The sequence below is a fragment of the Micropterus salmoides genome, unplaced genomic scaffold, assembly GCF_014851395.1.
Source record: "Micropterus salmoides isolate LMB-PRFRI ecotype aquatic unplaced genomic scaffold, ASM1485139v1 Ms_hic_scaffold_16, whole genome shotgun sequence".
In the NCBI taxonomy this organism is placed as follows: Eukaryota; Metazoa; Chordata; class Actinopteri; order Centrarchiformes; family Centrarchidae; genus Micropterus; species Micropterus salmoides.
Window position 1 is genome coordinate 2,664,153 of NW_024040707.1, and position 26,814 is coordinate 2,690,966.

At 40.3% G+C, this 26,814-nt stretch overlaps 1 protein-coding gene across 1 annotated transcript in view; it reads right to left on the minus strand.

Annotated features, from left to right (window-relative positions):
• LOC119905871 (peptidase inhibitor 16-like) overlaps positions 1–26,724 on the minus strand; it is a 29,659-nt gene extending 2,935 nt beyond the window's left edge. Inside the window, exons 1-5 of the mRNA XM_038723229.1 lie at positions 26,240–26,724; positions 3,892–4,042; positions 2,342–2,409; positions 2,131–2,240; positions 1,447–1,538 (exon numbers count right to left, since the gene is read on the minus strand). Coding sequence (XP_038579157.1) covers positions 1,447–1,538; positions 2,131–2,240; positions 2,342–2,409; positions 3,892–4,042; positions 26,240–26,533 — 715 coding nt within the window. The 5' untranslated portion in view covers positions 26,534–26,724. The remainder of the gene's footprint in view (positions 1–1,446; positions 1,539–2,130; positions 2,241–2,341; positions 2,410–3,891; positions 4,043–26,239) is intronic.
• Between the last annotated feature and the right edge of the window lie 90 nt (positions 26,725–26,814).

Below are 26,814 nucleotides of genomic sequence, written 5' to 3' on the forward strand. Positions count from 1 at the left end.
CTTCGTCTTCAGATCTCTTTTTTTTTGTCTGACCAGCAGTCCAAAAAAGTTTACAGTTTACACATATGCAACAAAGAAAAGCAGCAAATCCTCATGTTTGGAGCACAAACAAGATGTTTGGCATCTTTAGCTTAATAAATTACTTAAAATATTTACCGATTATCAAAATAGTTGTTGACATAGGTGTCATTTACGCTGGGGACGCTGGGGACCACTTTTTGAAAGCACTTGCTAAACATTTTCTGAAAATTAGCTTGCAACAAGAAATGTTATGTGTGGCCCTGCGATGGACTGGCGACCTGTCCGGGGTGAACCCCGATGTCAGCTGGGATTGGCTCCAGCCCACTTGGAAAATATGCTCTTCAATGTAATTAGAAGAAAGAAATCTGTCTTGTCCAAAAAAAGTAACTGATTACTGCATTATATTCTGAATTGTCACCGGCCACCTGAATTTTGTTTCCCCTCATGTAAATAAAGACATTTCCACCCTAAATCAGTGCAGAAAATGTCTTTCAAATCCAGGAAATTAAGTGTTTAATGCTCAAAATCTTCTGGGAGACCCCCCCCATTGAATATTTCATCAATAAATATTTCTTCTAAATAACATTGGAGTATCTTGTCTTGTTCTTGTGACTCTGTTCATTATCACGGCTCGTGTTTGTCACACCCTTAATCTGAGCCCGTAAATGTCCCCACCACTTTTCAACACAAAGTGACGCCCGTGGTTGTTGATGAATCATAAATCTGTGTGTCTACTTGTTTTTTTGTCTCCCATGTTCATGGTAACGGTAATAACCACAGGGTTAAGGTTAGGGAACGATGTTGGTCATAGTAGTAGTAATATAGCAGTAGAAGTAGCAATGGTATAGTTGTAGTAGTATAAATAGTAGTGGTACTGTAACCTTAGTAACTGTTATATTTTTGGGTTACTTTAGTTTATCATATGGTAATTTATGTGCTTATAAAAGTGTACAGTATACTATGATAAGATATTAGTTGGACTTACAGAGTTAAGTTTATTATTAGACACTGTAAATATTTCATGATCATCTGTAGCAGTCAACTTAAGAAATTAATTCATTTAGACACTGATCAGCCATAAAATTATGACCACCTGCTGCTAGTCATAATGGTAAAGAGAGAATAGGTGTCATTCACTTCCCCTGTCAGTGGTCATAATGTTATGGCTGATTGGTGTATGTGTAACATCCAGGTTGCCCTTTGACTCAGAGCAGGCTCATTTTGGTTCCTGCCTGTCGTTGTTAATGTTGCCATGTCTTGACATTTTGGTGTTGAATTAAATATAAAATTTTAGGACCAGAACTTAACCTTTAAAAGTCTAAATTAAGGTGCAGCAGTACCGTGTTGAATCTGTCTGCGTTGGTGCAGCTGAAACACCATGAAGGAGAGAATGAAAACTACAGGAGTTAAGAGAGCGTGTCGTACCACAGAGGTTGTTTTCACATTTCTGGAAGTTCTCCGGACATCTGGAGCACGAGTCACCTTCAACGTACGGCCTCTCGTCTTCGTAGTTCCCTCTGAGGAAATAAAAGGAGACACACAAAGTATATAATTAAAATATATTATAGTATAAAGTCAAGGAGGTCTAATTTAAAGTCTCACACAGAAATCTTATTCAACATACTGAACACAAATTTAAATAAATATAATTCAATGTATTATTATTAAATACTCATAAACAGGAACACTGTGTGAATAAAAGTACTACTGTCCACAAGGTGGAGCTCTTGTTCTAGTGGCCACACTGGTACAGTAATGAGGGCAGCAGAAGCAGCAGCAGTGTATTAGAAGTATTAACAGGTATAGTTGTAATTGTAAAATAGTTCAGCTAGTAGAATAAGTGGTAGAAGTCGTAACAGTAGAAACACTAATGGTAAAGTACTACTAATAGTGGTGATAGTAATAGTAGTGATAGCACTAGAAGTTGTACGGGTAAAGGTTGGTAGTACAGTAGTAGTAGCAATAGTTCAATTAGTATTAATATTAGAAGGAGTACCAATTATAGTAGCAGCGGTAAAAGTTGTGGTAGTGGTGTTAGTAGAAATAGCAGCAGTAGTCCTGGTAGTAATGGTAGTGCTAATGGTACAGTTGTACTGCAGTGGTACTGACGCTGGGTAGTAGTTGCAGACAAGGAAGGAGACTCTCTCCCAGTCCAGTCCCTCCATGCTGTTACAGAGATGGAAGGCACAGCCGACTCTGTGTGTACCTGCCCACACCATCTGTAACACACACAGAGTTACGCATCCAGCACTGAGATACACGTGTGTGTGTTTGTGTGTGTGTGTGTGTGTGTGTGTGTGTGTGTGTGTGTGTGTCTGACCTGTGTATAGTGTCCACACATTTTGTCTTCGTCACAGCTGTTGTTTTGGAAGTCATAGTCCTGGCGTTCTGCAGGAATCAATCACATTACAACACGTTTCATTAGCCTTAACCAGTGGATATTTTATTCAAGTAAAAGCTGTACACAGTGAAAAATACTCCATTACAAGTCCTACATTCATATCTTTACTGCAGAACTGTCATCAGCAGCATCCAAGAGGGTGAGGGCAGGAAAATAATGGTGGCGACACACAACATGTTCGGACACTTTGGGCCCAATTAGGACATTTTCACTTAGGGCTGTACTCACTTTTGTTGCCAGCAGTTTAGATATTAACGGCTGTGTGATGTGTTATTTTGAGGGGACAGCAAATTTACACTGTTATACAAGCTGCACACTCACTACTTTACAATGTGTCATTTCTTCAGTGTTGTCACATGAAAAGATAGAATCAAATATTTACAAAATGTGAGGGGTGGACTCACTTGTGTGAGATACTGTGTATATTAATTTGTACTGTGTAAGCAAGCAGGAAGCTTCCAGTCTGAGACGTGAATCCAATGCGTAAGTCCCTTAAACCTGTATTCTCTCTAACGGCCAGCAGGGGGCGACTCCTCTGGTTGCAAAAAGAAGTCCGGCTCCATTAGAAATAATTTTAAAATGTTTCTACTTCTCAGCTGATTTATTCCCTCAGTAAACACTTTCCTGATGAGTTTATGGTCTCAGTCACAGCATGATGTTCATTTAGTAAATTATGGTCCCATTTAGAGGAAAAGACCGGCGAAACACAGAGCGGGATTATCTGTGATTGACAAATCGTTACCATGGCGACCTGTCAATCAGGCTAGAGTGACCCACGGCGCTGTGTAAATTTAACCAGCGGCGTTGAAAAAGCGTATTAGGAGTCACTTTCTCTGGTGAGAACATTTAGTTTTAATTACAGATGCACCTAACTAAGCTAGCTAGCTCCTGACGCCCCCTATCGGCCAAACTCGAGGCTTCAAAACGGCGGTCCACAAACCAACGGGTGACGTCACGGTGACTACGTCCACTTCATTAATACAGTCTAAGACTGTAAGCAGCATTTAAAATGTGTAATTAACGAGTAACCTGGGTATTTTTTACCTGGATTTTCCGAGTGTTTGTGTCTGTGAGACTAACTGCGACAACATCTTTTTAATTGGTCGGCAGCAGTGAAACAGGGCGACAATGTGATCCTTGCAGTTAAGTGGCAAAATGCTCGTTTTTGCCGCTGACACTGTCCTAGATTTCGCTTTCAGCAGACACTGAGATGACGATCACGATCATCCCATTAAGAGTCGTGTTTATGTCACCTGAAGAATGTCTGTCCAATATTCACTCTCCTTTCAGCTAAGTTTTTGGTTGTCGCCAAGAAAAATATTTGATCTTTCATATTCCCTTTAGCTGCTAGATGTTCCACTATGCTCACCAGATAGTAGCGAACTTTGTCGTTTTTTCAAGATGGAGGACCAGCTGCTGTAGAGTTTGGTTCCACAAACAGGACCCTGCACTCTGATGAACAAACTCACCCATATACCATTTCTCCAGAGCCACTCGGAGGTCCAGAGCCCCGGTGCCGGCGAACAGATTCTCTCCAGTGTCTTCCAGTTCCGGGTTGTGGTTCCAGATACATTTAGTAGAGTAGCCCTCTGCGATCAACTTCAGACTCGGGTCCCATTTCTGCACAGAACCAATGAAAGAAGAGAACAGGTTTTGCTACGAAATACTGGAAAAGTTGTCAGTTTTCATTTGTGGTGTGAAAGTAAAGCAGAAATTTCTAACTGTGAGAACAGACACAGCGAGTTGCAGACCGGTAGAAGAGTCTACAGCCATGCATTTGAAACAAACCTGATGGCGGTCGTCATTGGACTGCTTGATCACTGTCAATTCAATCAATTGTGAACTGTCAAGAAAGTGATGTCTCAATGCAACATACAGCGATCAGCCAAAACATTTTGATCACTGACAGGTGAAGTGAATAACACTGATTATCTCATTACCATGTCACCATTATGTTCTTATTGTAGTTGATGTGTTAAAAGCAGGAAAAATGGTCAAACTAAGGATTTGAGTGACTTTGACAAGGTCCCAACTGTGATGGCTAGAAAACTGGGTCAGAGCATCTCCAAAGCGGTCTGCAGGGGTCAGTAGGCTACCTATCAGAAGTGGTCCAAGGAAGAACAGATCCAACAGACGAGCTACTGTCGGTGAAACTGCTGGAAAACTTGATGGTTCTGATGGAAAGGTGTCAGGAGTTCATGCCTCGACGGGTCAGGGCTGCTTTGGCAGCAAAAAGGAGACCTTTATAATGACCAGCCGGTGGTCTTAATGTTATGGCCGATCGGTGTAAAGATTTGTACCAGATCTTTTGTTCCAAAAAAGCTAGTGAGCTGTAGTTTATTTTGCCAGTAAGGGAGTACAAAATCCCGAGTTCCAATTTATAATTGAATGCAGCAAATCCAGACTCCAGACACTGATTTACACGAGGATGAGGAGGAGCGTAATCAATGAATCATCCCATGTTGTGAAAAGAAGAGGGGAAACCCTGGTGTTCTGGTGCAGAAAGAAAACACACAGATCCTTTCATGTAAAATGTGTTGCAGAGATGTTTTATACCCAGCCCACGTTACAGAAAAATCCTTATGAAGTTGTTATATTATATTATATACTATATTACTATTGTTCATGAGATGAAACTGGTTGTCAAACCCGCTTTAATTTGTGTGATCATATTATTGTGTAGCTGTTTGTGATTTATTATTAATTTATGGGCTGTAAAGAACTCTAAAGTTATCTCAGGGAAGGCACAAATACTGTAGAGTTGTATAATTATTACATCTAACATGTTTAATGTCTCTGTATTTTAAAATCAAACACAGATCTTTGGCGCTGACTTCAGATGATTCAGTTAAGGGATTATTTTTTATGGATGTTTGGCTTCACTGCAAGTAAAGTTGTTTTGACAGCCTCTAGTTAGCAAAGCATTGTAGAAAATTATGTGACATTTAATATCATATAAAGGAAATGAGCAAAAGACAGGAAAAGGAAAGTAAAGAAACATTTTGAAACGCATTGCGTTTGACCCTGACTCTCGGATCACCATAAACATGGCTGAGTCAGGAAACCGTTACTGTCATGAGCTCATTCAGTTTCTGTTCTTTCTGTGCCGTTTCCTTCACGTACAGAAACAACGAGGTGCTATTACTGTAACAAAGCATGTTCTATGAGCTCAGTACGATGTCCTCGTCACACACTTATCCATGACCTGACCTCTGACCCCGACCACAGCCTGGCCCCTTCGTCAGCCTGCCTGTCTGAGGTATGTGTTTCCTTCCCATCATGCATGTGGGTTTAACCTCACGGCAATTTCCTCTTCAGAAACTAAGGTGGTGGGGAAAGTATTTAGATCTGTTCAGCTGTACGTGTTGCCGACCAGCTTGGCAACATGGACTGGAGCGAGAGTTTCAGAGCGGTGAGTTATTAATCTGTATCCATAAAGTTTTAGCTGAGCTCTGTCTCTACATCACAGGAACAACTTTATCATGAAAGTGGGGTCTGGGGACCCCAGGGGTCCTTGAGGGGGTTCCCAGTAAAAAGCTGAATCATTTCTTTTCATTAAATTTCCATCCATGAGTAATACAGTGACAGAGTATCTGAGTATTTTGGTCATGGGCTTCACACATTTCCTGTAGGGCTGGACAATAAAACAATAACAATAATTATTGCAATATAATTTTTTTCAATAACAATATTACAAATGTTCAATAAATATTCAATGTGTGTTTGATTTTATTCATGTGAATCATACACAAATTAGTACTTAATTTTTTAAGATTTTTATTTTGTTGAGGAAAAAGAACTGAAAAAAGCTTTTACTTAATTTTACTTGTGCATATTTGTTTACAGAGATTTTATCATAATTGGTTTGAATGTTCCACCTCAGATTTGTGAAGGGATCCACTGTTTGGCCTCAAGTGATGACTATAAAGAAGAGTTTGAAACCACAATAACAATCAGGTTTCTTCAACTTTCACTCAGGAGCAAAAATCAGCCCTTAAACTCAAAAGAATTAACGATTTGATACTTATCGTGATAATTATCGATATCGAAAGATATGAAACTTTTTATCATGATAACATTTTTGCCCATATCGTCCAGCCCTAACTTCCTGCAATAAAATATCTAAAAGCCAAAACCCTGTCTGATGGGTCTCCGTGGTCTAGTTTGTGTCAGTTTGGGGGGCCTCAACGTGAAAAGGTTTGAGAACCACTGTTGTAGATGACTTACATCACATTACATATGTACTGCAGTTTGTCGCCTAAGCTTAACCAAACTACGTGACTTACGTAACGTGCCGAAGGTCCAGTACAGCTGGGCTGATACTTGCCAACACGAGTACGTTTTGTTTCGGAGAACAGACACATATGTTTTTAGTGCTGGGCAACTGTTAAAAAAGTTAATCGTGATTAATTGCATGATTTTCTGTGATTAATCACATAGTTATGCACAAAATTGAAAAATGAATTCTAAAGTAGTTTATTGTGCACTTTAAATTTAAATGTACTGCTATATACACAAAAGTGCATTTACATGTGGTTTGCAAACACTAAGGTGCTTTTTCCCAGCAGTATTCCCTTTACACAGCAGCAATAAAATATTTCTTGTAGATCTCAACTTAAACATTAATGTGATCAAATATAAAACCAAAGCTGTTTAACGCTGCCAGGGCGTTACCTTTTATCTAGCTTCATAAAACAAGTTAGAGTCCAGAGCCACGATCAGAACATCAGAACAGGCTCCTTCTGAGCAGCAGGTCAACATTTATAAATCTGTTTTCAGGTATCAGCAGACACATTTTTCTTTTCTCAGGGAGCAGCAGAAACAGTCTGTGTCCCTGTTAGAGTGAGGGGAAGTGGTCGCCTCACGCACACGCCCGCCAGCCGCTGAAGTTGAATTGTATTGAACTTTTCATATGCGACGCGGAGCACAAATCATTGGAAGAGAGACTGATCCTCGCTGTTGGGGAGTTGGGGAGCTCTGATGTCTTCTGAGAGTTTAAAACTCAAAACAAATCTTATATTTGTTGCTGCCACATTAGTTTGTCTGAAGGTAAAATTACGCTCCTGTTTCTAACAGCGCTGCATCTGTGGGTTATTATAATTTTTTGGCTTCTTACCTGTACAAATTTCAATTCAAGATAATTTTACTATAAAAACAAATTCAATGAACAATGAAGAGAGGAAGTGTATTTTATTAGATTTGGTTGCTGTACAGTCCACTGATGAGAACGTGTACAGGTGTGTTAAAGTCTAATCACATACATTCAGGTGAAGCTGACTACTTTAAAAAACAAATTTATTCCATTTAGGTGAGCCGGTTCCTGGTGTTGTGCAGGCCGGCTCACCAGGACACACGATGGAACCGAGCCGTCGTTAACAAAATGTGTTTCGCCTGCTTTTCCTGCTGTTTTGAGCAGAGTGGCTGCTGGGAACAGGCCTATAACAAACAGAGTTACTGAGTTCAAACTCCCGAGGATGCAACTGCAAACTCGGTTAAAACTGGAGTGTTGATGTTTGTTCATGTCTGACAAGTTGCCAGATCTCAGGAAAATGTCTGGTCATCAGTATCACAACAACAAACTTAAGTTATTCAATAACTCTTTTCTTTTTTTTTTAAGTATCTGAAGCATTTCTGCATCAGCAGGGTTGTGAAAGTAGGTAAAAGTTGGGTGTTGCAGCAGGAAATAACATGACGCAGTAGGAAACAGTACAAAGCAGCTGATTGATTGTTGCAGTGATTTACAAGTTCTTGTCACCAAATCTCATGTGCAGAGTCAAAGCAGCAGTGAATGCTGAACGTCCTGTATCACAGCCAGAATCTATTAAAACCCATCAGTGAGCCTCACTGCTGCACTGTCTGACATGTTCCTTCATCACCGTGAACACACACCGTCACTAGCTACAGCACCACATTTAGATTCATCCGCCGCTGAAAGTAGTCCCTAACAAATGCTGTGTTTCCTCCTTTGTTTGATTCTAAACTACAGTGAGCAGCTGTTTTAGGGAATACTGAACCAAATGGGCCCGCAGACAGGAAGGCTTGGGTATCATTTTAATCTTATCGATTCTGATTCCACTTATTAAATCTCAGTTCTGGTTCCTTCAGCACAGATCTCCTTCCTCCTCTTCCTCCTCGCTCCTCTTCCCCTTCATGGCTAAAGTGAAAGGAGTCTCTGTCCTAGAGCGGCGTCTCTGGGTCTCATCTGGAGCCATCGTCGGTTTCCCTTCAGTATAGAAGGTGAACGTCAGCTCACCTGTGTTTTGTACCTGAGACGTTGCTGCTGTTAGCGTTAGCTGGATCTGGGAGAGCGCGACACGTTGAACACGGTGAAGCGTTCCTTCAGATAAACGCCGTGTTGAAGGAAACGCTTCGTCATGTAGGAGCTGCTTCCTCCCTCGCACCAAACCTCCTGACTGCAGCTGGTGCAGTTTTTTTAGTGAAGCTGAGCCAAACTTTGAAGCGTTTGCTGCGGCCCGCCACGGTCCAGGACCGGAAACAGAAGGACTCTCTTCTTCAGGCTTTGTTGACGTAACACATGAGGAGACGTTAGGTCGGCGTAGCAGCTCCTGGCAGATCAGAGACACTTTGATGGACTGAAAAATGCTCACTGCAGTTCAGTCAGGAGCTGAAATATGCAGGAAGTTAGGAACCGAGGAGCAGAATCCAAACGCACGGTTACTAATGAATCTATGGTTCTTGGAAATTTGGTAACAGTTCAAACTTGGAACTGGTTCTTGAGACCCAACCCTGGGCAGAAAGTCATGCAGTTGTTTCTATCTCATTTTATCTGAGTCACTGTTGCAAAGATACCAAAAGAATGAATAACACCACCCTGCCTGTGAGTTTAATAGCCCTGTGTGTGTGGGTGTGTGTGTGTGTGTGTGTGTGTGTGTGTGTGTTTGTTTGTCCGGCAACGACACACAACACAAACAATAGTCAGGGGTCTCCTTCACATTCCTCTCTCTCTCCAGGCTCTGTCAGCATCTGGTCTGTGTTATAACTTCATGTAGTAACACACACACACACACCGTCACCTCTGTCAGCCGTGCTGGAGGTCATCCGGTTTGTGAACAGCTGATTTTTGTTTCTCTTTGTCTCGACAGAAAAGTCCTGAGTGACAGTTTGATCACAGATCTATGTAATTGATTATGTTTAGATATCAGATTGTCACCTGGCTACACGCTTTCCGTTCAGCTCGTGTGATGAAATCTGAACTTGTGATTGGTTTGCCGATGCTAGACTGGCTCATTAAGTACACAAACTATGTACTAATGTTGAATCTGCATATTTTCTGGCATTGACCATAGAAGAAATTAATCCACTGCTGTGTTTGTAAGATTATAAACGATGTTCAAACACAGACGTCCAGTGGTGGAAAGTTACAAACTAGATTTACTAAAGTACCTTCCTCAAGTACAATTTTGAGGTACTTTTACTTGAGGGAGTTCCATTTTATGCTGCTTTATACTTCTACTCCACTACATTTTTACTGCAGTACATTTTTTTGATAACTTTAGTTACTTTGCAGATTTTGATTATTAATACAAAATGTTAATTAGCTCATAATGTATGATGTATTGATATATATTCAACCACCCAGCGGTATTTCAAGTGATTAAACTGAGCTCCACCTTTACCAGCTGCAACATTAATGAACACGTTAATACATCAGTAATTATAATACAATATATAATATACATGATTCAGAAAAGGACCATTCTGCGTAACAAGTACTTTTACTTTTGGCACTTTTTGTCCCAATATTATCCACATTGTTTGTATGTTGTCCTGCTGTTGCCCTGAACACATAAAAATGGCCCCTTTGCAGAATGTTATATTAGTGTGTGTATATTTATTTATATATATATACAATATTGTTGGATAATTATTACCGGGAGGCATGTAAATTGAGTACTTAAAGGGTAAAGATCCTTTTTGTTTGTCACCATATATCGCTCTCTAGTCAAAGCCACCAGACTCCATTGATAAAAACAGTAATTTAAGGTCTCTGTTGTCTACTGCTGCCTCGATCTGTTAGTTTATGTTATTGTGTGACCTTGGTGTTTTTAACCATTTTAAGACACCAACGAATAACACAAACAAACAAACAAACACAACAAAGTCACATAATAACCAGCATTGGTCCAGTATTGAGAGTAAGCATGCTGAAGTCTGCAGCAGGTAAACAGGGCTGCGACGTAATCCTTGTGGACAGTTGCGCCCTGTCAAAGTACATCCACTAAAGAGCTTGTTTTTGCCGCTAACAGGCTCAGATTGTTATTACAAGTGTCTGACAACATTATGAAAAGGATCCCATACAGAGAGAGACCTTTTTTAAAGAGCAAGGTTCTTTTGGTTTAACCAGAAACAGTCGCTATATCTCTCTAGTCAAAGGCACCAGACTCCATTGATAAAAACAGGAATTTTAACCTCTCTGTTATTTCCTGCTGCCTCGATCTGTTAGTTTGTGTTATTGTGTGACCTTGGTGTATTTAACCCTTTAAGACATAAAATAACACAAACGTAATAACCGACTGAGGCAGCAGTATGATCAACAAATTCTGTTATTGTATTTATTTACAGGTGATTTTTAATCCAGTGTTTTCATCATGAGCCTAATCTATAAACTCCCTCTAAGCAGTGTTGCAACAGCTGATCTGTGTTTATCCCCTTGAACAATAAAAGCTATTGTTTTTAACTGATCATGCAAGCTATTTTGTTTACAGTATATAAATGCAACTATCTCGCTGATTTTTTTAGCCAGACTTCTTAAAATTTTATGCAAAGTACCCACATTTGTTCACCACAAACTAGTCAACATACTAAAAGTATACAATCTTGTGTTTGTGTGTGTCTGTGTGCGTCAATATGTGTATATTCTTAACCAGTCACAGTGCTTGAAGTGAAGTGGGCCTGTACCAACTTCTACATTTTATTTGTCGGTGCACCAGGACTTTTTCTTGTGCACCAGCACTTCTCAAAGGTTCCGGTACTCTTTTCTGCCCTCTCCAGCGGCGGAGACCGAGTACAGGAAATGATTGGGTGCCAATTCGCACACCAACATGTGAACTACGTGACCACATTGGGACGAGACGGTGGAGCTGGCTAGCTTTCTTAGCTGGGTGCATCTGTAATTCACGTTAACTGTCATTTTAACACGGCTGATACAGGCTTAAAACTAAATGTGCTCACCAGAAAAAGTGAACAGCGAAGGAATTCGTCACCCACGGCCTCAGAGCGTTGTGTGGAGAGGGCCAGTCAGAGCGGGAGATTGACAATCTGCTGGCCGACGGAGAGCTGCTAAACAAGTTTATATGGAAGCCCGACTGGGACATTTCACGTGCTAAACTTGTGGATTCTGCTCTGACAGCTACTACGTTTGCTCGCGGGAGGAGCTCAGAGTTAACTGCTTTTATTAAATTAGATTTTTACTTTAGTTTTTGGGATTACGTTGATTTATCTTCACTCGAGCTTCTCAGGAGCTAGCTTCCGTGCACAGCCGGTTCCAGTGTTGTTGTTAGCGTTGTTTGGCACGCAGAGCTCTGTTGGACTTCGACTTCATATTTATATAAAAAACGAACATTACTTGGAGAAAAGAAAGCGAGAAAGCTGAACTACCTGGTGAGTTCAGAAAACATGTGTATGTAACTTTTTTCCAGCTATTGTTGTACTTTACTATGACCAAGTTAGCATAGCATAGCCTTAATCGATCCGAACTCCATTCTGAAAACAAACATTTTAGAAGTTGTTGTCCTGCTGTCTTGGTGACAGACGTGAAAAAGCATGAATTCATATGTTTAACAAATCTGCATCATATTGTCGTTATTTCGGCATCAGTTTGATCCGTTTATTGCTCTTTAATCACAGCAAAATGTTTACTTTGGGTTCATACAGCTGTAGTAATGACGAGTTGTTTTTATTCACGTTGTGTGTGAACACTCAGCAGCACAAAACCCCGCAAGGAAATTCGCGTTTGGTCTGAATGCCACATAATGGAACCAGACTTCTTTTTGTGACCAGAAGAGTCGCCCCCTGCTGGCCGTTCAATAGAATGCATATTTAAGGGACTTCTGTGTTCACATCAGTTTGCTGACCACTAGCTGTATTAGCACAGTGGTTTGAAATTAGCAGGGGAAAAATGCATCACATGTTGCCTAAGAATCTACATTTCAATCTAATATAAGTCAAATAATTTTATCTGTAATAGTACAGATACTAAACAAAATATAATCTGGGTCAAAAAATGTACTTTCTTACCTCTAAATCAGTTTTGTTTTCTATATATTCTGAATGTGCCGTCACAACCACCACGCCTGATCGGGAAGGAAGTAGGTAAATACTGTTACAACTCTCCCCATGTTACAACCATACCCGGTCTCCCCAATTTAATAAAATGTTTATTCCCATGTTTTGCCCGTGCAGATTGATTTCAGTAGGTTTAATGTTTTTTTGCCAGGTTGACCCCACGGTCTCTCTCCGCAGTCAGACAGCAGTTTCAGTTCAGGACTTTCTCCTCCATGATGGAAACACTGCTCTGAGAGAACAGCTGTGATGTAACTGTAAATTTCACTGTAGGAAAATGTTTCCTCTGGGTCTGTTTTTATTGGTTTCTAGGCACCGAGAATCAGCAGAGTACAGTACAGCTGAGGAAATATCAGAGAGCAAATGGTCCTGCAGTACAGTACTGCATTATTCCAGCTGAGGGGATTTACATTCTTTCTCTTTCTCTGCAGGTCTGGATCCCTGGTCCCGTTTCAGGCTCGGAGCGCCGTCATCACGGTTGTTTGTTTTAATCTCAGCAGCAGCAGGAAACTCTGAGCCGGTCTCAATCCGCAGATTACGTTTGTTCTGGCAAGTCATGTGGCACCAGTTTGATCTGGTACTGGTCAGACTGGTTTCTCTGCTGTTTGTTATGTAGCACAGACCTGTTCTGTCTGAACTGGTCAGACTGGTTTCTCTGCTGTCTTAACTGGTCAGAATGGTTTCTCTGCTGTCTGAACTGGTCAAACTGGGCTTTATGTAAAGTGGTCAGACTGGTTTCTTGCCCTCTTTTAGTTTGGTCTGAACTGGTTACAGTACTGTCTTGGTTGTTTCTAGATGTATCAGTGTGAAATCAAACTGGTCAGACTGGTTGGACAGTTTCCTGCTGTTTTATCCGTTTCATTTAAACTGGTTTCAACAGTTTTATCTGAGCTGGTCAGACTGGTTTTTCTGCTGGAAAGGTTGTAGTTACATTCTCCAGACGTTTTTTGTTTTGTTTTTTGCCAACAAAAAATCTTCTTCTAGTTCTCTCCATCTCATCATACTCCCTTTCTCTCGTCTACCTTTTTCATTTTGTCCTTTCTTTCTTCCCTCTCTTCCCTTTTTTCTGTTTTGCTTCTCTCCGTCTGGCCTTCTACCTCGACCACCTCTCCTCTCTCCGCCCTGCCTTTTCTCATTTCCTTCACTCCTTATTTCCTTCCTTCTCTCTCTCTCTCTCTCTCTCTCTCTCCATCTTTTCCTCTGCAGTCCAGCTAAGAAGCAGCAAGAAAAACATGACTATGGAAATGTCCCAGTGGGGCTTCCATATACCAGCAGAGACAGGCTGAGACCTCTCCTGGTCCACACACTCACAAGTATGAACACAAACACACATTCCTCACGGTGGTCATTCATTCACTACCCAATTTTCATTTCTCTCTATCTAAACATCGCGTTGTTCGTGTCTCAGCTCTTTCCCAACAGCCTTCCTCCTCTGTTGCTCAACCCCGAGTGCCGACTCCCACCCTGTCTGTCTTCAAGGATGATTTCCCTGCTGTGTTCCTCCTCTTACACTCGTGTTATTAACTGGAGGGACTCTGCAGAGAGAAACACCCGTCTGTTCCTGGAACCCTGGCTGAAACTTACTCAGCTTTTCTGGTGCCTTTTTATATTGTGGTTTTTCCATAAAAAGTGACGATCCTGATCTGTGACCTGTACGGACGAGCGCTTTGTGTTTGGAGGCTTCTGAAATGGATCTCTGCCTTTTCTAATTGAGTGCAATTCGTTCTCTGAAAAGGGCACAGCTGCTGTCAAGTCACAGCAAGAATAAGAAGAAATAAACAAGGCTACAAATAAACTTTGGGTCAGTTTGTAACATAAAACAAGAGTCGACACAGCCCGTCCTGCTGCGTTACCAGAAGGCACCATCCTTGATGCGTATGCACGATTGAGCAGAGGCAGTTCAAGTCGAGAAGCCGGACCTTATGATATTGAAGTCGGTTGCTAGCGAATTAAAGTAATACAGCAACGTAATTAGTAACTTAAGTTTTGTTGCTCCGAGTATCAACGGGGCGCCGTATTTATTATTGTGCAATACCTGGGAGTTGCCTGCTCTCGTCTTTTCTGCAGAGAGGAAACGTTTTTCTTTTTCGCCATTTTGTGGCCGACCCGTTGGAGATGCAGTGACATGCAAAATGAACCAATTAAAAGGTCTGCTCAAGCCGGATCGATTGATGCCCCCCATCACTGTGGGATGTTCCGTTCTCAATCTACAGGCCTGTAAAGCACGGGAGTGCTTTTAGTGACAGGAATGTTGATGGATACTCATTGTTTATATCAATATTTCAATGTTTTGTTATTTAGAACTTGGTTGTATGGACAGAAAAAGTGTTTTAAAGATATCTACCACTAAAAGTCAAAATTTAAACAGTAAATATTGCCAAAATATGGACATTCGCCTGGTATATTTTGAAAATATTGTGCGATAACTGTTGTATTTTAGTTTATTTTCATCGAATTTAAAGTTATAATTGCATTCTAGGTGTATTAGAAGATATTCTGTTGCATTATAAGCTAAATTATGATGGTTTATTGCATTAAAATATAGGGGTTTTTTTTACCAGGCGTAGATAAAATTATCATATTTTTTCTTTATTGCATCTCCATGTAGTCTGTAATGGTAAAATAAATATATTGATATAAAATGGATTTATATTCCTTAGCTTCTGACCTTCCTAAGGAGACCAGAATGATGCATCTAGGCCTAATGGTTGAGGAGTTATTCCTGATTCATTTTGGGTATGTTATTTTAGGCGTTTTTCCTGTAAAAAGGTGCCTATGCCCAACAGGAGTAATAAGTAAATAAAGCTTATTACAATTCCAGAGTAACTTGCCCAACACGTATGTAATAAAACAAAAACCTGTCGCTGGACTGATATAGGAAAGGGTCATACATTTAATTATGGTCTTATATGTTGTTTTGGGATACCTGACAATCGACCTGTTTTGTTGTTTAGTATGAGGACATGTTGGTCTAAAGCCATGATAGCACATAGGCAGAGCGGTGAATTAGCTAAATGCCAACATCAGCATGCTCACAACGACAATGCTAACATGCGGATGGTTAGTAGGTATAATGTTTATCATGTTCACCATCTCTTCATTGAAGACTTCCACTCTTAACAAAGACACTCTAGGATGTTACTGTATTGCTAATGTTGAGGTCATGGCAGAAAAACGTGGCACCATCAGAGAAATACTTCTCTTCAAAAACCATTTTTGTTGTGGTTTGTTCAAACTACTGCTGCCCTCCCTTCATATCCTGATAAACTTCCACACAAATGTTTGGGAATTAAATTTCATGTCGCAGACACATTTTTTCTGAGGCTCAGCCAACGCTGCACAGGATTGCTAGATACGTGGGGTTGATTTGATGCACACATGAACGCTTTGTTAAAATAAAGTCTATCAGCACTATTAGGCCAACATGCAACAAACAACGATGGGTATCTGTTCCTTTAAAAGTATTTAAAGTTTGCAGATGTCCTGAGGCGTCGCCTGATCTTCATGTAGGGGGAAAGTAAGAGAGAGGCTCTTCTATTTTAGATGTTGAAAGACTTATTACTGCCCGATGAAATATGGAAAACAGACTACGTGTTCAGATAAAGAGGAATCCTGTCTTATCATCCTCTCCTGGCCTCCTCCCATCCACAGTTTTTAAAAACAGCTTGTTGGACATGTTTCACCTGGTACAGATGGCCCAGTCAGTACTTAAACAGGGCCTCAGGTATTGTTTTTGTTCAAGGGGAGGCTGCTAATGTAAATTCAAAGTCAACCAAAATTAACACAGCTTCTTTATGACTACTAAAACGGCAGGAAGATATTTAGATCCAAACTTAATACAGTCACGCAGGTCTAACAACCACACTCAAACACACAGTTGTGTGAGCTTTAATCTCGAAATAGTATCCTGAAGTCCATGTCCATTAAAAGCATTTCAGTCGTTACCACATCTCCATAAAGAGTTAAATCAGCTGCAGCTTCTCTCCGGTCCACCGACCAAACCTAAACAACCAGCCGGCCCCAACCTGCCTGAAGCTCCGACGCACTAAACCAACACAGAGATTTAATCTGACCTTCGGTTCACCTGAAAGTCCAGCGGAGAGTTATAAACTGATCTCAAGTCAGAAGCAGCATCATGACAGACAACGGAAAGCTTTTATATAAGTCTGTTATATTCCTGTAAGAGGGACGGCCAGGTGACAGCGGCATGACATATGTGCCAGGTGACGACTTCATTTAATTTTTGGTCATGTTTAGTGTCGGTATGTTTCCCACTTTGGTCCACAGTAAGGGTGTGGCGAGATTTTAACTCTATTTTTAAGAAATGGAATCTTTAATGCTAAATTATGTGAAAATTCTGAGCATTAAACTTTTATTTTCTGCATTTGGATTATTTTTGAAGAGAAGCACAAAATTCAGGTGGCAGGTGACAATAACAGAATCTAAGTCAGCGCTGCTCTCAGATCTGTTTCTCCCGTAGATCAACTTATTTAATATCATCCCGCCTGAGTCATAATTTAGTCTTCCCTCCTGTTTGTGTCTTTGTTTGGGGAAGTAACCTCTTTAATTGTGACTTTAGCACCTTTTCACCTCAATGATAAATTATTTCATTTAAATTTAGTTATAAACTCCTGGACTCTAATAGCTCCTGTGTTTCAGCAGCTTTTCTGCACATGTTCAAAACTTTCTGCACGTTCAGAGTCCCTCCGACATCTGTGTTCTCTGACAAAAGTCATAATATTACCAGATGGGGCTCAGATGGGAGAGCGGGTTGCCCACTAATCGGGAGGTCGGCTGTTCAATCGCCTTCGTGTTGCCTTCGAGTCGCGAGCTGAAAATGTCCAACTCGATCGATTTTGGCGGGTTCTAATCGCCTTCTCGCGTTGTGTTCACTTGCAGCGAATGTACTCGTGCGAGGAAAGCGTCGAGAGGATTAAATTCGCGTTTGGTCTGAAAGCACCATCAGGCTCAGTGTAGGCATGTGTGTGAATGGGTGAATACGATGTAGTGTACAAGCACTTTTAGTGGTCGGAAGAATAGAAAAGCGCTATACAAATACAGAGCATTTACATTAACAAACATCATCATTTAAAGAGAAGTCTACCTGCCCTTTACTCTGCTGTGCAGTACATTTTCGATCCGCTGGTAGTAACGTTTTATGCTCTTCAGACCGTTTGACCGACGCAGTTTGGGACTGCATGTGAAACTGAAAGCAACTAAATCAGTTCTGATCAGGCAAAAATCTCACCACAAATCCACGCACACGTTAACTTCTGCAGCTCATAAAGTGCTCACAGTCCCAAATAGAGCAAGGCTGGTTTAAGTTTTTAGATGTTTATGTTGCAAAACTCCACCAGCTATGTTACCAGAGCTGTCTGGACTCACAGCGCGAGCGGGTTCAGCTGATTACTATCACAGGGTACGCCGGTGTCAATCAGCTGGGCGGAGTTTATCGTTTTATCAGTTAAACATTTGTATTTCACTGCGTGAGAAAATTAATGTGTGGCTTGACAGCGTGTGAAAAATATAATTTGTGTGAGTTTCACCACACATCTTTTTACCTAACGAGAAATCGTTCTCAATTCAACCTCTTGCGATCTCGTGGCGCGAGATCTCATCACACCACTAGAAGAAGATTTAGAAGATAGTCCACAGTAGTACAGTATCTGGACTACTTGATGACTTGAGACATTTTCTACAGACATTCATGATCCACAATCAATAATCAGATTTGTGATTCTGTGAGTCTTCGTCTGAAACCACTAACAGATAAAAATTTCATGACAGGATACCTTTAAAAACTGATGTTGCTCTCAGCTGTACATCAAAGTAAATGTTAACATGCTATCTAACTAGCATGCGACATAAACTTAAAGCGTATTAGCATACTATTATGATGTGTGCTATACACTGAAATACTATCAAGCAAACAATGTTTTATCAAGCTAATGTCCTTGTAATATATACAAAATGACAGTATATTACCATGGACAAGACCCATCAGCGTTTGTAACGACTGGGAATCCCTATAGCGTCATATTTCAACGCAGTGGGGGAAGCCCTGTAGCGTCATTTTTTTTGACAGTAAAGGCAGGTATATGATATTTAACGGTTGGAATGGATGAAGAACCCGGACTTTGAACCAGGAGGCCGGGGTTTGTGTCCCGTGTGAAACAAAAAGTCGACATTAAATATTTTTATTGAAGTTATGTGAGTTACGTAAATTACGTAAGTTAACTTACGTGTTAACTGACCTACGTAGTTATTTTAACCCAAACCAGGATGTTTTCCTAAACTTAACCAAGTACTTTTTCTGCCTAAACCTAACCAAATTGCAATGTTTCACAACTTTAATAACGGGCCGTTTCAAAATGACGCTAGCGTTTTCTTTTGAAAGTCTAACCGGACGTTGCATATTTGTTGTTGCTTTGCTAAGCGATGCTAACTTGGAGCCCTAAACGTCTAAAATTAATGATAAAAGGGGTTAAAAAGTGACACCACAGGGCCTTGACCAAGCGTCAATATGTGACGAGTCGGGAGTGACAATGTGTTGATTAAACATGTAATGGATTTAGTTTTCCTTCCTCTTGTGTACTTCACTTCCTGTCTCTGTGTTTTCCCGTTCAGTTTGTTGCATTATGTTTTACCTATCCTCTCACTTCTGATCACTACACTTCCCAGTGTATTTTCCCACTTGTTTGTCAAAACCCGCCCTGATGAGTTTCAACTGTCCCTCGTTATCCTCACCGCTCTCTTGTGTATTTAAGTCAGTGTGTTCCCATTGTTTGTTGCCATTTCGTCTTTGTCTCTCATCAAGTTTCCCTGTGTTTTTAGAGTTTTCAGACAGTTGGGATGGATTTTGGATTTTGCCTGTACCTATTGAACTTGTTTCCTTGTGCTTGGACTATTGTGTTTTGACTCTTGCCTGTCTCTACACTGCGCAATCTTGTTTTGTTATTTAACAGACACACATAAACTGTACCTGCTCTGCCTGGGTGTCCTGCGTTTGGGTCCACGTTGGTTTTGTGTCATCCCTCGACATAACAACAGAATAGTTGTTAACAAGTAAATTTAGCTCAATCTAAGCACAGCTGAGGCTGGAAAATGCAGCTCAATCTGACGAAAGTTGTTAAAGTCCAGTTTGACAATGTAATTTCAAAAACTATCTCATCATTTCTTATTGTACATTGGGACATTTTATTGCTTGTTATTGTAAACATGATGCAGGGATGTTCAGCTAAATTGCTCTTAACTCTTGATGTCTCACCAAGATGCAAAAGATATACTGACTGATTTAAAAGGAAAAATGTTCTAAGTCCGACTTTAAATGATCTAATGTGAACCAAGTCTGACACTGTAGAGCTGAGCCTGACAAGCCGAGATTAAATAAAATTGCCACTTTACAAAGTGTAAACCCTTTCAGATTTAGGTAAAATCACTTGTCTCGTGTCTATGTTTTGTTCAACACATCCTCAAACTTAAACGACAAAATAGGTTGATTGTCAAATGTCCCAAAAACGACATATAAGACAGCTGGGAGGTGCGATGACATGTGTAACGGTTCCCCAAACGACACGTACAAGCGTTGGCAAGTACCAGTCCAGCATCAGGCTTCACGCATCCTCAGTACATTATGACAGTCACCTGACATTTAACACGTGATAAACATTGTAAAAAAGGTTGTAGTTTGAGTTCACGTGATGGAAGTCATCTACAAGATGTTATTTAACTTAAAACATCTGAGTGGAAGTTTACTTTCCTCATCCACTCCCACTTACTTTGTCGCACTTTATACTACATAGCCTGACTTCTGCTGCCACTAGAGTAAATATGTGTCGCAATAAGCTGCTGCATAATCGGCCTAAACCACTGGTTCTCAAAGTGTGGTCCGGGGACCCCAAGGGGTCTTTGTCAGGGTTCCAGGGGGTCCCGAGCAAAAAGGTTATTATTTTCACTATAATTCCATCCATTAGTAACACATTGACAGAATGTATGACTATTTTGGTCATGAGTTTCATATATTTTCTGTAATTAAACATCCAAAAACGGAAAAAAGCCTATCAGCGATCCTGGGACAAAAAATCTTATCAAATTGGGGTCTGTGAGAACCGCTGGCCTAAACGGCTATTTTTCTGTGAAGGATGGGCTGGTTTTGTTTCTCTGTGTTTGTTATATCCAACATTTCAGTTTTTTGGTCTGTAATTAGCATCGAGCCTCACGGGGCCACTAGTGTGTCTACAGATTTTGTTATAGTCTTGTTTCATTTCAGTTGGAGGATTAAATTGTAAATATGCTCCACAGTGTGTGATCATCCGGCTTAAAACAAAACAGTTTTATTAAAACCAAAGAAAAGTGTGACCACAAAAGGCAGCTGAATGTGAAGAGAAATGGAAAATCAAGACGAGTGCGTTGCGAAAGCGGTTTCATCAGCAAAGGCTTGTGCAAAAAGAAAAAAGAAAAAAAGAGAGTGACATGAAAACTAGATGCAAAGATAATTAGAACAAGACAGAGCAAGTACAAGATTAATTCCAGTAAACAGCACCAGAGCTTTAGTGTCCTGGGAACATTTGGAAGAAAGTAACATAAAATGAAACTAGGAAACAAACTGAGAGTCATATGAAAATTCAGCGTATGTCAGTTTTGTTAAGGACCAAAGATAAAGAACAGAACAGAAACAACATATGACACAACATAGCAGACAGTTTCCTCGTCTTCTTCCCTCCTCTCCTTTCCTTTTTTTTTTTTAAATCTACTACCTCCTTCCTCTTTTTCACCACAGCCTTTGATCCAGACCTCATCCTGCCATCTCTGCTTTAGCACTCGCACACACCCGGGATCGTTTAGACGAAGCTGAGTAAACTCAAAGACTAAGTTCGCTTTGCGTTGGAGTGCGTTGTTTATTGGGACACTTTTATCCCACGATACAAAGCGCAACAGAAATGCAGGAACAACTCACAGCTGGAGACAATTAAAATAAATTGTGGACAGCGGGTGAAAAAGTCTCCAAGAACATCTCAGAAAAGAGATCTTCGTAGAAACATCTTGGTTTCTCTTTGTGCTTTTTTCAAATTCAGATTTGGCTATTTGAAAAGTTGCAGTTTGATTGAAGTGATAAGGGGTCATTGCATGTTGGTACAAAATGTGCAAGAATTTAAATTTCTTGTATATTCACTTTCTTAAATACTACATGGTACAATCTGTGTAACATGGAAGTGGTTCTAGGGGTGGGCGACATGACAAACTGGTTTCTATTTGATACTATTTCATAAAAGTAATAAGTTACCAGGGCTGGAATCATAAATATCAATGCAGACACTTTTATTTAGAAACAACTTATGTACCGTAATGTGGGGGAGATAAATGTCACTAATAGTAATAATATATTTTATTTGTAACGAGATTTACATTTCAATAAATCCCAAAGTGCTACAGATTTTAAACAGGGAATTGCTAAAAATAAAACACACAGAGCCCAAAAATAAAAACAATAGGATGAAATGTGATAAATTAAAAGACGAGTGCATCATTAATAGGTATACTAAGAACACATTTGCAATAATTAAGTAGTATTTCTTTTTACTTTTCTCTAATTTACTAAACCACATGTTTATAAAGGATTTTTTAACAATGCAGCTCTTTTATTTTCATTTAGCCATCAGCAAATCTGCAGTATATGTGTCTTCTCTGAAGGAACAAGATGTTCGCAGCGTTATGTCTACAACATACTATAAATAACAGCGACAATGCTAACATGCGGATGTTTGTCGGGTATAATAATCACCATCATGTTCGCCATCTTAATTTAGTGTGTTAGCATGCTAATGTTAGCTATTTAACAGTAGTGCAGCTGAGGCTGATGGGAATGTCATTCGTTCTGCAGGTATTTGATCATAAAGCAAAATGTTGAACACATTAAAATGTTGACCTGATGATGGCGCCAGATGAAAAATCAGTCAATCACCAAATTAATTTGGAGGACCGTTAATGTTTAAACAAAATCTCATAGAAATCCATTCAGTAGTTGTCATTAATAGAGCTCTGCTAGCGTAGCTAAGTAAGAGTCCAAACAGCTCTGTTTCTATTCTGTCTTTCTTATTTTTAAATAATCTAATTAAGACTAGTATTGATTCTCAAAACAAGAGTGAGTCTTAGTGGTATCAGTATTATTTGTAACAATCTGCTCGGCCCCAAGCGCTGCGACATTGACGTGATGGAGGACCTAAAAGTTCAGGGAGGTTCAATCCTCAACAACCAAACGTTCAGTCCCAACGGTGTAAAAGCTTTGGATGATTTCTTCTCTACTAATTTAAAGGCACATCTGCTGATGCTCTGTGATGATTTTAAAGATGATTGCAATTAATTATTTGTCTTTATTTGACAGTTAAAAGTAGAGAATGATGAGGAATGAAATCAAAGAATCAAAGTGTCCCTGTCCAGAGTCGTGCCCAAGATGTTGTTGGAGACTCATTTCAAGTCTTTCAAACTTTTTCTAGCTCACTCGTATTTTCTCCTCGTTCCCTGCACACAGTTTCAGTGTGACTCGCTGAGGTTTGGAGATATCACAACATCCTCATTGCAATAAAGCCCAATGACTGATTTGTGGCGCTCCTAATGCTCCTAAATTAGATTAGTCAAACTCGACAGCAGCGTCTCTTTCCAAGTATAATGACAAGTCTGTGACGTCCTGAGGTCTGCGGATTACTCAGGATGAACCTCGCTGTCAACAGTTTCATTGAGAACTTCAGCTCTTCCCTCTGACTGAAAATTTAATTGAAAGTTGCAGAAATTTGTCTCTTTCTCAGGATTTAAATCAACTCTAAGCTTCCTCTTCTGGCTGTCAGTGTTTTGGAGTAGTTGTAGTATGGTAGCCTCTGCATGCTCATTAATTTATTGTTTATTAATTAATTAATGTATTGTTTGCTTATGTTTTAGGAATGATTGTGTCAGACTGCCCTCAGATTGTCTTTTAGGTGCTACTTCAGGTTGCGATCTTTAATATGATTCTTACTGATTCATATTTTTGTTGAATTCTGATCTTGCGACATATTTTGTCGGACTTGTCTTATGTTGGTAGTTTATCCTTCCTTATCATTGCCGCCTATCCTGGCTGGACCACTTTAATGTCAAGAGTTTTTCGGCTTAAATCAAGATTAAATTAATCAATTTTTAAAGAAGTTGCTGACCAAAGTGTTAAAATGAGTGGATTATCCTGAAAACTCAGCCCGCTCTCATCCCACATACGGACGCTTGGTCAAGACCCCTTGGCGTCGCTGTTTAACACTGTGTACCCTTGTTTTCACACGGAGAAGTTAGCAAGAAAACATAAAAAATTTGCGGTTAACGTTGTGAAACATTGCAAATAGATCAGGTTTAGGTTGACGATCGGACTTTTCAGTTATTTATAATAGGCCCACTTTTAGCTTTGAACATTGACGCTAAAGGCTGCCAAGTGCGTTGGTACCAGACGCTGAAGGATGTGACAAAGCGTAGGTATTTCTCACCCTGGAAAACCCCTGTCACTATGTGGAGCACTACAAACCAAATACCACTGAGCTCCTCTGTACTCATGTGAACAACACTTGGTATTTCTTAATCTCAGCAAATCACACTGTGAGAGTGCGTTTACATTTAACATGATTAGTGCAGGTCAAACCGTTTGGTTCGTTTTTGGTTCGACAAATCCACCCGTGTGTCCCTGAGCAAGACACTTAACCCCTAGTTGTTCCAGCGGCGTGCATATATAGCAGTTGTAAGTCACTTTGGATAAAAAGCGTCAGCTAAATGAATAAATGTAAATGAGTTTCTTTCAGTCACCAGAATGTGATATCCAGAGTGGGAAAACTCTCTGTCAGTGAGTTAGTCAGTTCATATGACTTCATGTTTACAGTTCTTGTTTTGTTTGTAAAAAGAAAAAATCAGTGTGAACAGGAGCCCGCTCCAGGTGTGAAAGTGACCTGCGATATCAGGGTTAATAAATTTCACATTGAGTAACAGGAAGAATATGTTTCAGAGACTGGAAGCCAACTGTTGCTGCTGTAGTTCTAAATATTGTGGTTGGCTTAATACTGTTAAATAAATTAGGGCAAAAATATGAACATAAATCTGAAGGTGGTAAAAGCGCTGACAGCAGCGTATGACACCCCCCACACGGCCGAAACCGTCAATCCGACATCCAGACCCACTTCAAGCTGTGATTGGTCAACTGTGCGGAGATTTGACCCTTCAACAGAACTATTTCTGTCACTTTACACATGAACAACCGAGTGCAAGTCTGTGACTGTCTTCTAGAAGACTGTCTGAAAACACGCCACCACCACCGCCGCCGCCGCCCCTCCCCTCCTTCTGTGATGACCAGCTTATCACCCCACCTTCCTGTGTGGACGTTTAGAGCAACACACTTTAGATTTCAGCACAAACCACTTCTCGTCTTGTAAAACCCGACCCTTGCTGTAATCACTGGTTATCTTATTGTTTTCTGGTGGCGTTAACATAAAGATGAGTCATCATGAGATGACAGGTTATGTGTTAGTGAAGTTACAGTCATCTTTACAGCTACATTAATCACTTCCCAAGGATAATGACATATTTAGGGTTCCAAAGTTACAAAATTAAAGAGCTAGTATTACTGTTAAGTGCCATCTAATTCAGATAAAGTCTTAAAAGGTTAAATCAAAATAGTCCAGCAAGGATTTAATACAGCTTCATTTTCGTGTTACAACTGCAAATCTAGTAATCACTAGCAAATCTTATGTAGCCTATATGTTTAATTGATTTCTCTATTTGATTATAGCTCTCACCGCTTGGAGAAAAGTCTTGAGAGAGAATACTTGTGTTGGTTATCTGTTTAAAGCTTCATGCAAATGTCTTTACATAAATATGAACTTTCAATTTTGAATGCTTTAGCAGATCTGACCTTTGATTTCTTGAAACCAACATTTTTAAAGGTCAACATAAATATCTTTAGACTGAGCTTTTAGTATTTTAGGTCAAAAAGTTTTATCTTTTAACCATTTAAAGCCTTCAAAAAAGACAGATATTTAGTGTTTTCTTCCCGTCAGCCTCTTAAACAACATTGGAACCATTCATTCGTCAAGAATTAGACTATTAATGATATAAAGACAATCTTGCGTTAGTAGCACATTAACACCTATTGTGCCGGTGGTTTTCCTTTGACTAACTAATTAATTGGGACACATTAGCGCCTCTTTAAAGAGAATTATTTCACATAAAACACAACTAGAAGACTTAATTAATTACTAAAATGAACACAGAACATTTAAATCCTTTACAGAGTCTCCTGCATGTATAGCTGTAATCAGGGAGGAAACTGTCACATCAGAGGATGACACTGTATCTGACATAAATATATTAGCTCATTATTTCAGTTTCAGTCTTACCTTATTTACTTCTTGTCTATTCTTTCTAAAAATGCCTTAATGAAATGAAAGCGAATGACACAAAGCTGTCCTGAAATACCCTGTGTGGTAGTATTTTAAGCTCTGCAGGGCGTCTTACCAGAGGCAGCATGGCTGAGGCACTGGGTGAAACTTGTCCTCTGTAATAGTTATGAAGCTCCACCAGCAGCTCCTCTTGCTCCTCGGTCAGAAAGCTCCAGGCTCCAGGAACCACCATGGCCCCCAGCAGGAGCCATGCCCAGAGAGGAGCTACCCTCGGCGGGCAGAGGCACCGGTGCCCAGACCCCCTCCTCAGCTTGGAGCTCCAGGAGACTTGATCCTGGGTAGTCCTTTTGGTGGAGGCCCCCTGCTGAGTGGAGACCCCCTGGAGCTCCGAGATGCTCCGCTGATGCATGATGGGAAACAGAGTCCTTAGAGATGTATCCTCGAGTGGTCAGTCCAGAGTCCAGGAGAGTGTGTGTGTGTGTTAAAGTGTGTGTCAGATTGATCTACAACTGTGTTTATGTGCTTGTCTGTGTGTACAATAGGCCACTTGTCTGTCTGTGTGTGTGTCTCTATGTGTGTCAGTAAAAGTGGGTGTGTGTGTGTTCCCTCCTCAGAGCCTCTCACTCTCAGCACTGCCGATCTCCCTCTTTCTGACCCGGCTTTAAGAGAGAGAGGATCCTCCCCCCCAAA